This window comes from Oncorhynchus gorbuscha, unplaced genomic scaffold (assembly GCF_021184085.1).
Source record: "Oncorhynchus gorbuscha isolate QuinsamMale2020 ecotype Even-year unplaced genomic scaffold, OgorEven_v1.0 Un_scaffold_1980, whole genome shotgun sequence".
Classification (NCBI taxonomy): domain Eukaryota; kingdom Metazoa; phylum Chordata; class Actinopteri; order Salmoniformes; family Salmonidae; genus Oncorhynchus; species Oncorhynchus gorbuscha.
The window spans coordinates 78,962-93,525 of NW_025746607.1; the positions used below are offsets into that span (position 1 = coordinate 78,962).

Below are 14,564 nucleotides of genomic sequence, written 5' to 3' on the forward strand. Positions count from 1 at the left end.
TGTGGTATCGATGTCAGTGAAGCCTCAGTGTACTCTGGGTTTTGCACAGAAATCCTGAAAGAAGAGTATGGGCTGTATCGGAAGAAAGTGTACTGCTTTGTCCACCTGAGCTTCCAGGAGTTCCTTGCTGCTCTGTACGTGTTCCACTGCTGTGCGAGCAAGAACATCAGGGCCCTGGAGTCTGTCATTGGGGATGTGTCATCAGAGCTGTCCTTGCATGTGCTGCTGAAGATGATGGTGGATAAAGCCTTGGAGAGTGAGAATGGACACCTGGACCTGTTCCTCCGCTTCCTTGTTGGCATCTCAACAGAATCCAACCAGAAACTGTTACAAGACCTACTGCCACAAACAGAGATCAGCTCAGAGACTGTTAAGGAAATTAAGAAATACCTCAGGAAGCCAAATGTAGATCAAGTCTCACCTGATAGGTACATCAATCTACTCATCTGCTTGACTGAGATGAAAGATGATTCAGTACATGAGGACATTGACAAGTTCCTGAAGTCAGGAAATGAAACAGGAAAGGAACTTGCAGGTGCACACTTCTCATCACTGGCCAACGCACTGCTGATGTCAAAGGGTGTGCTGGATGAGATTGACCTGAGGACATACAACTTGTCCCCTGGGTGTACGAGACTGGTCCCAGCTGTAAGGAAATGGACAAAGGCCATGTAAGTAATATCAGAAAGTCAAAATCACCAATATCTATCAATAATTATATCAGACCGATTGCAACCAATGAGGGCCACTAAATTAACGCCAGCTGATATCTCGTTAAACCATCAACACGTACTAAAATCAACCACACGCTGATCTCAATTGCCACCAATTGTTAGTGTAATCTTCCACCTTTACGACAAAAATAATCATCTTCATGTAAAATATCATCACACGAGACGTGTTTGAAAAAGTCCAGCGAATGTCGATGTACACCTTCCTCGGCGCTCACCAAAAAACGAAAACCATTGTCCAGCACTGGGCATGAACTCATGACCCTTCGGGGTTGTAAGCGCGCTGCTTAGGTCACCGTGCTACTGGAGTACACAGCACTCTAGCAAGCTGTGAGAGTAATTGGCGATACCTCATGGTTATAGTGTTTTTTAATGATGTTGTTTTAAGCCTTTCAGCCATCTAATCATGCAGAATTTAACGTGTCAAAAATAAACATTCATCCATAATTAGTCGAATTTCAAAGAGAAACTATAAGGTCTCCATGGAAAATCACATTTTACATACGATCGCAATAACCTTTCACATGTGGATTCAAATTCCCACAAGGTTTTCCCAGATGATGCAATGCAAACAAAGATGAGTCATTCGATTGTCTCGAAATAGTCGCAGTGTTTTCAACTCATGTATTGGACACATATTGAAATATATGATTACATTGTGTATGTTTATTTATACAATAATTATGATAAAACATGTCCTCACCTTGAATTTGAAGTCACAATGGCTTGGTTTCACGGCATTCCGGTTGTCCTGCTACTCCACCTGGTCTGTCTGGGCCCGTGACTGATTTCACCTGGATTGCTACACTTTGGACATCAAAGTTAATCTCAGCATTGTTCAAAATACACTCAAGAAAAACGTGTATACAATGCATTAGGAAAGGTATTCAGACCACTTGACTTTTTCCACATTTTATTACATTACAGCCTTATTCTAAAATGGATTTAATTTGTTTTTTTTCTCCCAATCTTCACAAAATACCCCATAATGACAAAAACACGTCTTGTTTTTTTTGCAAATGTCTTATTTATAAAAACAATCACATTTACATAAGTATTCAGACCCTTTACTCAGTACTTTGTTGAAGCACCTTTGGCAGCGATTACAGCCTCATATCTTCTTGGGTATGACACTACAAATTTGGTACACCTGTATTTGGGGAGTTTCTCCCATTCATCTCTGCAGATCCTCTCAAGCTTTGGCAGGTTGGATGGAGAGCATATTTTCAGGCCTCTTCAGAGATGTTCAATCAGGTTCAAATCCGGGCTCTGGCTGTGCCACTCAAGGACATTCAGGGGCTTGTTCCTAAGCCGCTCCTGCGTTGTCTTGGCTGTGTGCTTAGGGTCATTGTCCTGTTGGAAGGGGAACCTTCGCCTCAGTCTGAGGTCCTGAGCGTTCTGCTCTGGAGCAGGTTTTCATCAAGGATCACTGTATACTTTGCTCCATTTACCTTTCCCTCGATCCTGACTAGTCTCCCAGTCCCTGCCACTGAAAAACATGCCCACCGCATGATGCTTCCACCACCATGCTTCACCGTAGACGTGATGCTTGGCATTCAGGCCAAAGAGTTCAATCTTGGTTTCATCAGACCAGAGAATGTTGTTTCTCATGATCTGAGAGACTTCAGGTGCCTTTTGGCAAACTCCAAGCGGGCTGTCATGTGCCTTTTACTGAGGAGTGGCTTTCATCTGGCCACTCTATCATAATGGCCTGATTGGTGGAGTGCTGCAGAGATGGTTGTCCTTCTGGAAGCTTCTCCCATCGATTTCTTGATTGCCCAGTTTTGCTGGGCAGCCAGTTCTAGGAAGAGTCTTGGTGGTTCCAAACTTCTTCCATTTAAGAATGATGGAGGCCCCTGTGTTCTTCGGGACCTTCAATTCTGCAGACATTTTTTGGTAACCTTCCTCAGATCTGTTCTTCGACACGATCCTGTCTCAGAGCTCTACGGACAACTCCTTCGACCTCATGGCTTGGTTTTTGCTCTGATATTTACTGTAAACAGTGGGACCTAATATAGACAGATGTGTGCCAGGTTGTGTGACTCCAATCACATTGTAGAAACATCTCAGGGATGATTAATGGAAACAGGATTCACCTTAGTACAATTCCCATAGCAAACGGTCTGAATACTTATGTAAATAAGGGATTTCAGTTTTTTAAATTTTTAATACAATTCCAAACATTTCTAAAAACCTGTTTTTGATTTGTCATTATGGGATATTCTTTGCAGATTGATTAGGAAAACAATTAATTTAATCCATTTTAGAATAAGGTTGTAATGTAAGAAAATGTGGAGAAAGATAAGTGGTCTGAATACTTTCCGAATGCATTATATTTATCATAGTGATTTGGGAGTAACATTAAAACCCCATCAACATTAAACAAACTATACAGAAAACATTTTGTGAAATAAGTCAATGAAATCAATGATGAAAGAATATTAACGGATAACTAAAATAGCAGTGCAGATGGTACTATTGAGATAAATGTATTATAGGTCATTCATGAGTAGCTGCGGCCTTTTTTGTAAGGCAGAAAGATTAGAACACCTCAGTCCAGAGGTTGTGAGTTCCAGGTGGGGTTATATGTCATGGGTGCTATCGTGCTCCATCAGTACCAGCCTGTACCCTACCTGTCCTACGCTCTATCCTGGCCCCTTACACCAAGTCTGAATTTGTCCTGCTAGGTGACCTAAACTGGGACTGGCTTAAACCACCTGACCATGTCCTAAAGCAATGGGACTCCCTAAATCTTTCTCAGATTATTACCAATCACATCAAGTATTTCTCCAAACACCCAGACAAGGCTACTCTTATTGATGTTATCATCACAAATAATCCTGATAGGTATAAATCTAACCTTAGTGATCATTGTTTTTGTTTTACAACCTGTGTTCGTAATGGCTGCTCAGTGAAAAGGCCTGTCCTGATTTGTCATAGACGCTTGCTAAAAAAATGTAACGAGCCTTTCTTCATAAACTGGCCTCTGTAAAATGGTATAGAATCAGCTTGATCCCCTCTGTCGAAACACTTGGACATTTTTTGATATTTTCAGTGTTATTGTTAACAAACACACCCACATAAAGAAAATGAGAATTAAAAACAGGTTCAGCCCTTTGTTCGACCTTGATCTTACAGAGTTACTCCACCTCAAGAATTGCATTTGGCGAAAGGCTCGGCACACGCATACTCAGGCTGACTGGCTCTCGTTCAGGCAAATGAGAAATAAGTGCACTCAGGCTATCCATCCGGAAGGCCAAAGTTAGTTACTTTAACCTTTCTGTTAGCGTCCCACCTCGACAACAGTCAGTGAAATTGCAGGGCGTCATATTCAAAACAACAGGAATCCCATAATTAAAATTCATCAAACGTCCAAGTATTTTACACCATTTTAAAAATAAACTTCTTGTAAATCCAGCCACGGGGTCCGATTTCAAATAGGTTTTACGGCGAAAGCACACTTTGCGATTATGTTAGGTCACCTCTTAGCCACAGAAACTCATACAGCCATTTTCCAAACAAGGAGAGGTGTCACAAAAGTCAGAAATAGCATTAAAATTAATCACTTACCTTTGATGATCTTCTTCTGGTGGCACTCCCAGGTCTCCATGTTAAACAATAAATGTTTGTTTTGTTTGATAATGTCCCTCTTTATGACCAAAAACCTCCTTTTTGTTTGCGCTGTTTCCACTGACCACTGAATGAAAGTGCTGTAATCTCCTTCATTTTTCAGAGTAAAAGCCTGAAACAATGCCTAAAGACTGATCACATGTTGAGGAAGCCATAGAGCTCGTGAACGGGGTCCTAATTCTTTGGTGTATAGGCTTTCAATGGAAAAACAGCGTTTCAAAATAATAGTACTTCCTGGTTGGATTTTCCTCTGGTTTTTGCCTGGCATATCAGTTCTGTTATACTCACATACAGTTGTGGAAACTTTAGAGTGTTTTCTATCCAAATCTACTAATTACATGCATATCCTATCTGCTGGGCCTGAGTAGCAGGCAGTTTAATTTGGGCACACATTTCATCCAAAATCAGAATGCTGCTCCCTACCCTAGTGAAGTTAACTTCTCTGGGATATGTGGGACGGTAGCGTCCCACCTCGCCAACAGCCAGTGGAATTGCAGGGCACTAAATATCAAACAACAGAAATCCCATAATTAAAATTCCTCAAACATACAAGTAGTTTACACCATTTTAAAGAATAACTTCTTGTAAATCAAGCCACAGTGTCTGATTTCTAAAATGCTTTACAACGAGAGCACACCAAATGATTATGTTAGGTCAGAGCCAAGTCACAGAAAAACTCAGCCATTTTACACTCACAAAAGGTACAAAAGGATGAAGACATTTCAGATGTCATATCATGTCTGTATATATACAGTATATATAATATTATGTATATCTACAGTGTTGTGACGATGTAATATTATGTATATATACAGTATATATAATATTATGTATATCTACAGTGTTGTGACGATGTAATATTATGTATATATATAGTATATATAATAGTATGTATATCTACAGTGTTGTAACGATGTAATATTATGTATATATACAGTATATATAATAGTATGTATATCTACAGTGTTGTAACGATGTAATATTATGTATATATACAGTATATATAATAGTATGTATATCTACAGTGTTGTAACGATGTAATATTATGTATATATACAGTGTTGTAACGATGTAATATTATGTATATATACAGTGTTGTAACGATGTAATATTATGTATATATACAGTGTTGTAACGATGTAATATTATGTATATATACAGTGTTGTAATGATGTAATATTATGTATATATACAGTGTTGTAATGATGTAATATTATGTATATATACAGTGTTGTAATATTATATATATATACAGTGTTGTAACAATGTAATATTATATATATCTACAGTGTTGTAACGATGTAATATTATATATATATACAGTGTTGTAATGATGTAATATTATGTATATATACAGTGTTGTAACGATGTAATATTATGTATATATACAGTGTTGTAACGATGTAATATTATGTATATCTACAGTGTTGTAATATTATGTATATATACAGTGTTGTAACAATGTAATATTATGTATATCTACAGTGTTGTAATATTATGTATATATACAGTGTTGTAACAATGTAATATTATATATATCTACAGTGTTGTAACGATGTAATATTATATATATCTACAGTGTTGTAACAATGTAATATTACGTATATATACAGCTCCTTTTGATGGCATAGAATGCCCTTCTTGCTTTGTCACTCAGATCGTTCACATACTTGTGAAAGTTACCTGTGGCACTGATGTTTAGGCCAAGGTATGTATCGATATATATGTATGGATCTTACTGAGATTCCGTGTCAGGGACCAGGTTCTGACAGAATATGTGCAGAAGATCTAGGTGCTAATGTAGGCCCACCAAGCCAGGGGACAGAAGCACCGGATCATCAGCAAAGAGTAGACATTTGACTTCAGATTCTAGTAGGGCGAGGCCAGGTGCTTCAGACTGTTCTAATTCCCTTGTCAATTCATGAAACTACATGTTGAAGAGGGCGGGGCTCAAGCTACATCTGTGTTGAAGAGGGCGGGGCTCAAGCTACATCTCTGTTGAAGAGGGCGGGGCTCAAGCTACATCTCTGTTGAAGAGGGCGGGGCTCAAGCTACATCTGTGTCTTACCGCATGACCCAAAGGAGAGAAATATATGGGGGGTTTAAACCACACACTTGTTGTTTGTGTACATTGGGGGGTTTAAACCACACACTTGTTGTTTGTGTACATTGGGGGGTTTAAACCACACACTTGTTGTTTGTGTACATTGTTGTTTGTGTACATTGGGGGTTTAAACCACACACTTGTTGTTTGTGTACATTGGGGGTTTAAACCACCACACTTGTTGTTTGTTGTTTAAACCACACACTTGTACATTGGGGGTTTAAACCACACACTTGTTGTTTGTGTACATTGGGGGGGGTTTAAACCACACACTTGTTGTTTGTGTACATTGGGGGTTTAAACCACACACTTGTTGTTTGTGTACATTGGGGGTTTAAACCACACACTTGTTGTTTGTGTACATTGGGGGTTTAAACCACACACTTGTTGTTTGTGTACATTGGGGGTTTAAACCACACACTTGTTGTTTGTGTACATTGGGGGTTTAAACCACACACTTGTTGTTTGTGTACATTGGGGGTTTAAACCACACACTTGTTGTTTGTGTACATTGGGGGTTTAAACCACACACTTGTTGTTTGGGGGGGTTTAAACCACACACTTGTTGTTTGTGTACATTGGGGGTTTAAACCACACACTTGTTGTTTGTGTACATTGATTTTATAATGATGTATGTCCCCCAACACCACTTTCCATCAATTTAAATAGCAGACCCTCATGCCATATTGACAAATCAACAAAGCATGAGTGTAACGGTTTTCTAGTGGTGAAGGAGAGTCGGACCAAACCGCAGCGTGTAGATTGCGATCCATGTTTAATAAACAACGTAGACACGAAAAAACACAAACACTACAAATCAATAAACGTAACGAAAACCGAAACAGCCTATACTTTGTGTCAACTAACACAGCCCAAGGACATCAGGACACTAAGGACAATCACCCACAACACAACCAAAGAATATGGCTGCCTAAATATGGTTCCCAATCAGAGACAACGATAAACACCTGCCTCTGATTGAGAACCACTTCAGACTGCCATAGACTTACCTAGAACACCCCACTAAGCTACAATCCCACTACATACACACCACATACAAAAACCCATGTCACACCCTGGCCTGACCAAATAAATGAAGATAAACACAAAATACTTCGACCAGGGCATGACAATGAGAAGACTTTGGTTTTGTTTTTTGTTTTTTGACAATTAGGGTGTGCAGGGTGAATACGTGGTCTGTCATTCGGTAATTTTTGCAGGAAATGTATGAGTCATTTATGCAGGAAATGTAGGAGTCTGTTGTTAATGATAATGCAGAGGATTTTCCAGAAGTTGCTGCTGAAGCACATCTCACGGTAGTTATTGAGGTCGAATTTCTCTCTGCTCTTTTGGAATGATCAGTCCTTGGCTCCAAATATCGGGGAAGATGCCAGAGCTAAGGATGATGTTAAAGAGTGTAATTGGAATTTGTGGTCTGAATATGTGATCATTTCATTTAGGATACCATCAACACCCAGGCCTTTTTGTGTTTATATTTTGTCCTGTACAGATGTCGGATCTGAAATCCTTTTTTCGCTAATTTCTACCAGAATTCTCCCTTGTACTCCATTTGGAAAATCAGCATGTCTATTGTGAAAGGGGAGAGAATAAGACCGCTCAGAGTAAGTGGCTCAGCTGAAAGCCATGAGTTGTTTTTGCTCATGGCCGTGAGCGTGCCATTCGTTCTCTTTCCATTCTGATAGCAACGGAATTGTCCGGTTGGAATATTATTGAAGTTTTATGATAAAAACATCCTAAAGATGTATAATATACATCGTTTGACATGTTTCTATGAACTTTAATTTAACTTTTTTGACTATTCGTCTGGACTGGACTTTGTGCCTATGGATTACTTGACGAAACGTGCAAACAAAAAGGAGGTATTTGGAAATAAAGATTATCGAACAAAACAAACATTTATTGTCTAACATGGAGTCCTGGGAGTGCCATCCTGGGAAGATCATCAAAGGTTAGTGATTAATTTAATCACTATTTCTGACTTTTGTGACACATCTCCTTGGTTGGAAAATGGCTGTATGGATTTCTGTGGCTAGGCGCTGACCTAACATAATTGCATGGTGTGCTTTCGCTGTAAAGCCAATTTGAAATCGGACACTGTGGCTGGATTAACAAGAAGTTTATCTTTAAAATGTGTATAAAACTTGTATGTTTGAGGAATTTTAATCATGAGATTTCTGTTGTTTGAATTTGGTGCCCTGCAATTTCACTGGCTGTTGGCGAGGTGGGACGCTCATATCCCGAACCATCCCAGAGAGGTTAACTTCTTTAGGAACACAGCCCTAATGTTGGTAACTAACATCATTATGTTGTCATCCAGAGTAACATTGAATTATTTTCCATGCTACCACACATACAGCAGGTTTTTAAAGGACCAAAGAGTTTGGTCTCCTTTGTGTTTTAATTTTTGCCATGGAAAAGACATCATGATACTGGTATCATCACAGCCCTAATGAATTATATTGTCTCTGTATCTACAGACTGATTGGCTTTGAACTCTCTATGGAGGACTACGAATCACTGGCCTCCATTCTCCAATCAGCAGACTCACATCTAAGAGAGCTGCACCTGGACGACATCGGGGAGCGTGATCCTGATGGTGTTGATGATCCTGATGGTGACGATGAGGCCAGACTGACTGTTCTCTTTGCTGCGCTGACTGTTGTCCTCGCTGCACTGAAACATCCACACTGTAAACTGGAGACACTGAGGTCAGTAGTATTGAGGAGGTCTTCTCATGATGAAAATGATAAAAGATGAATCATTGTTGGTAGGGGTAGAATGATCATTCCTTGAACATTGTGTTTTTGTCACTCACAGAACTTCTGACAAACACAGCAGACTTATCTGAGGAAGATTTTGACCTCACTGTGCTGAATTTGTTATAATGCTGGTATGTGTCCCTGACCTGCATTACATCACACTCTGTCTGAGTGATATTGTCTCTGTTTCTACAGACTGGGTGGCTATAAACTCTCTGAAGAGCACTGTGGGTTACTGCATTCTGCTCTCCAATCAGCAGACTCACATCTGAGAGAACTGGACCTGAGAGACACTAAGCTGTCTGATGGTGGTGGGAGGGAACTCTTTACTTCTCTGAAACATCAGAACTGTAAACTGCACAAACTGCGGTTAGTACTGTGGGAGGGTTGATCACATGACAATAGCCGAAACAGGTAGTCATTGTTGGACAGTTTGTTGGAGTAAAATTATCTGTAATAATTAACTGTGAACAGACATTATTTGTTCATTTAGAATTATTTTAATGACCACAGGCCTACAGACAGACACATACCTACAGACAGACACATACCTACAGGCATGACTACCTACATACCTACAGACAGACACATACCTACAGACAGACACATACCTACAGATACGACCACATACCTACAGACATGACTACCTACATACCTACAGACATGACTACCTACATACCTACAGATATGACTACAATACCTCCAGACATCACCACATACCTACAGACAGACACATACCTACAGATACGACTACATACCTACAGACATGACTACCTACATACCTACAGATATGACTACAATACCTACAGACATCACCACATACCTACAGACAGACACATACCTACAGATACGACTACATACCTACAGACAGACACATACCTACAGACATGACTACCTACATACCTACAGATATGACTACAATACCTACAGATACGACTACATACCTACAGATATGACTACCTACATACCTACAGATATGACTACAATACCTACAGATACGACCACATACCTACAGATACGACTACAGGCCTACAGACATGACTACATGCCTACAGACATGACTACATGCCTACAGACATGACTACATGCCTACAGACAGACACATACCTACAGACAGACACATACCTACAGACATGACTACAGGCCTACAGACAGACACATACCTACAGACAGACACATACCTACAGACATGACTACATGCCTACAGACATGACTACATGCCTACAGATACGACTACAGGCCTACAGACATGACTACATACCTACAGACATCACCACATACCTACAGACATGACTACAATAACTACATACATCACTACATACCTACAGAAATGACTACATATCTAAAGACATGACTACATACCTACATTCATGACTATAATACCTACAGACATGACTACATACCTACATTCATGACTACAATACCTACAGACATGACTACATACCTACAGACAAGACTACAATACCTACAGACATGACTACATACCTACAGACATGACTACAATACCTACAGATACGACTACATACCTACAATGGTGGAACAAACTCCCTCACGACGCCAGGACAGCGGAGTCAATCACCACCTTCCGGAGACACCTGAAACCCCACCTCTTTAAGGAATACCTAGGATAGGATAAAGTAATCCTTCTCACCCCCCCCCCTTAAAAGATTTAGATGTACTATTGTAAAGTGACTGTTCCACTGGATGTCATAAGGTGAATGCACCAATTTGTAAGTCGCTCTGGATAAGAGCGTCTGCTAAATGACTTAAATGTAAATGTAAATGTACATTCATGACTACATACCTACAGACATGACTACATACCTACATACATCACTAAGAGTTGATGTACTAAATGTGTTACCATCTGAAAGGACAGGTTCTGAATAATGCTGTTATGTTATTGGTCTCTGACCAACACTACATCATGTTCTGTATGAGTGATATTATCCCTGTTTCTACAGACTGTCTAGCTTTAGACTCTCTGAAGAGGACTGGGGATCACTGGCCTCCGTTCTCCAATCAGCAGACTCACCTCTGAGAGAACTGGACCTGGACCTGAGGAACAGTGGACTGTCTGACGGTGGTGGGAGGGAACTCTTCACTGCTCTGAACCATCCACACTGTAAACTACAGACACTGAGGTCAATATCAACACTGTAAACTACAGACACTGAGGTCAATATCTACACTGTAAACTACAGACACTGAGGTCAATATCAACACTGTAAACTACAGACACTGAGGTCAATATCAACACTGTAAACTACAGACACTGAGGTCAATATCAACACTATAAACTACAGACACTGAGGTCAATATCTACACTATAAACTACAGACACTGAGGTCATTATCTACACTGTAAACTACAGACACTGAGGTCAGTATCTACACTATAAACTACAGACACTGAGGTCAGTATCTACACTATAAACTACAGACACTGAGGTCAATATCTACACTATAAACTACAGACACTGAGGTCAATATCTACACTATAAACTACAGACACTGAGGTCATTATCTACACTGTAAACTACAGACACTGAGGTCATTATCTACACTGTAAACTACAGACACTGAGGTCAGTATCTACACTGTAAACTACAGACACTGAGGTCAATATCTACACTGTAAACTACAGACACTGAGGTCAGTACTTTGGGAGGGTTTGTCACATGACCAGAACTCATTGATTATTGGACAGTTTGTAAGGGGCAAATTGTCAAGGAGAGCATATTCAGATATATTTATTATTGATAATAATTGCTTTTACTTGGAAGCCTGGTCCAAAGATTCATATCTACTACAGGTATAACTGCATATTAACACTAGCAGACTTAAACATTTGTTGTTCACTGCCCATAGAGACTTTCTTTGCCATGAATGCATTTAAATTGATTAGTCTGATTTAATGGAATTGTTTGTTTTGTCTTTAATGTTTTCTCTAATGTTATTTTCAAAGTTGTTTACTTGTTACTCATCATGTTGCAATATATTATCCCCTTTAGGCTGAATGGATGTTCCCTGACAAAGAAAGGGTGTAAAGCATTGACTTCAGCTCTCAGCTCAAAGTCCTCTCACCTGAGAGAGCTGGATCTGAGTCACAATGACCTGCAGGATTCAGGAGTGAAGGTGCTCTCTGATGGACTGGGGAATCCACACTGTCAACTACAGAAACTGAAGTTAGTGCTTAGAAACACACCTGCTCAATAAAAAATATGATTTGTCAAATCACAACATCATTACAGTAGCCAGTAAGTCAGCTCAACCAATAAGGGAAATACTGGGTTAACTGGAGAATCCACATTGTAAACTAGAGAACCAGCGGTTAGTATTTAGAAATGGTGTTGGTTTAATTGGAAATATGTATATACTGTGTATATCAGCTATCACCACTAGAGGGCAGCAGTCCTGTTGTATGGTCCTTCTTTAGCTCAGTTGGTAGAGCATGGCGCTTGTAACGCCAGGATAGTGGGTTCGATTTCCTGCTAAATGGCATATATTATTATTATATTATTATATTATTATTATTATATTATTGTAAAAACATGTTGACCTGTCTCTGCAGGCTGTCATTCTGTAGAGTCACAGAGGAAGGCTGTGCTTCTCTGGCTTCAGCTCTGAGGTCAAACCCCTCCCATCTGAGAGAACTGGACCTGAGCTTCAATCACCCAGGAGACTCTGGAGTGAAGCTGCTCTCTGCTAGACTGGAGGATCCACACTGTAGACTGGAGAAACTCAAGTTAGTACAGTTACTGTGAAAATGATATTGTTGTATTCATACACAGACTGTGTTTCACTCACTCTGTCCGTTCCTCTGTCTCTCCCACAGTGTGGACCATACAGAAGAGATCTGGGTTAAACCACAGCTGATGACGAAATGTAAGGGTGTTAGTTATAAGGAATCTGTTTATTGACCAATACATTTGACAAACAGGCGTATAATTAAACACACACACATTCCGACAAATTCTAACCAATTCCCTCTCCTCTAACTTGTCCTCTTGTCTGCAGATGCCTGTGATCTCACACTGGACCCAAACACAGCACACAGAAACCTCTCTCTGTCTGAGGGGAACAGAAGGGTGGAGAGGGTTAAAGAGGAGCAGCCGTATCCTGATCATCCAGAGAGATTTGATCACTATACCCAGGTGTTGTGTAGAGAGGGTCTGACTGGGCGCAGTTACTGGGAGGTAGAGTGCAGTGGGCTGGCTGACATTGGACTGACATGTAAAGGCATCAGTAGAAAAGGAGATGGTTCTGCCAGTGAATTTGGATACAATAAGAAGTCCTGGCGTCTGACCTGCCGTGGGAATCATTACGGTGCCCTCCACAATAGTCAATATACTACAATACATGCTCCACACCTCATCAACCCTCCTCAACCCCAGAGAGACCAGTCCTCCTCCCCTCCACGCCTCATCAACCCTCCTCAACCCCAGAGAGACCAGTCCTCCTCCCCTCCACACCTCATCAAACCTCCTCAACCCCAGAGAGACCAGTCCTCCTCCTCCAAACCTCATCAACCCTCCTCAACCCCAGAGAGACCAGTCCTCCTCCCTCCACGCCTCGGAGTAGGAGTGTTTCTGGACTGGCCGGTCGGCACACTTTCCTTCTATGAGATCTACTCTGACACAATGACCCATGTGTACACATTCCAGACCAGATTCACTGAGCCCCTCTACCCTTGGGTTAGTGTTTCTAATGAGGGCTCTTCAGTGTCCCTAAGCCAGGTAGAGTAGTCTCCTCTGTCCTGGAGGTACACCTGGGTCTCCATGGAAACACAGTCACATTCCTGTTCTAATCCAACCATGTGACATGATGGAGTGTTGTTGTCAGTGATCATGACATCAGATATGGACATTGTAACAGATAAATGTTGTTGTCAGTGATCATAACATCAGATATGGACATTGTAACAGATAAATGTTGTTGACAGTGATCATGACATCAGATATGGACATTGTAACAGATAAATGTTGTTGACTGTGATCATGACAGATATTCGTATTCACACCACTGAGTCAATACTTTGTAGAAGCACCGTTGGCAGCGATTACAGTTGTGAGTCGTTTTGAGGCTCTAATAGCTTTGCACACCTGGATTGTACAATATTTGACCATTATTATTTGTTCAATTCTTCAAGTTCTGTCAAATTGTTTGTTGATCATTGTTAGACAGCTATTATCAAGCCTTGCCATAGATTTTCAAGCGGATTTAAGTCAAAACTGTAATTAGGCCACTCAGGAACATTCAATGTCATCTTGGTAAGCAACTTTTTATCCTAAAAAATGTCTTAATCCTTGCTGATGAC

General features: G+C 40.4%; 1 protein-coding gene across 4 annotated transcripts in view; it reads left to right on the plus strand.

The window, feature by feature from the left end:
• LOC124024726 (NACHT, LRR and PYD domains-containing protein 3-like) overlaps window positions 1-14,246 on the plus strand; it is a 26,068-nt gene extending 11,822 nt beyond the window's left edge. For all 4 annotated transcript variants that reach the window (XM_046338524.1, XM_046338526.1, XM_046338525.1 and 1 more), the window contains 8 exons: window positions 1-671; window positions 8,964-9,194; window positions 9,441-9,614; window positions 11,210-11,389; window positions 12,259-12,432; window positions 12,819-12,992; window positions 13,083-13,132; window positions 13,265-14,246. The exon at window positions 1-671 is cut by the window's left edge and continues 1,124 nt beyond it. In XM_046338524.1, the coding sequence (XP_046194480.1) occupies window positions 1-671; window positions 8,964-9,194; window positions 9,441-9,614; window positions 11,210-11,389; window positions 12,259-12,432; window positions 12,819-12,992; window positions 13,083-13,132; window positions 13,265-13,992 (2,382 nt within the window). In that variant the 3' untranslated portion in view covers window positions 13,993-14,246. The remainder of the gene's footprint in view (window positions 672-8,963; window positions 9,195-9,440; window positions 9,615-11,209; window positions 11,390-12,258; window positions 12,433-12,818; window positions 12,993-13,082; window positions 13,133-13,264) is intronic.
• Window positions 14,247-14,564: the final 318 nt, after the last annotated feature.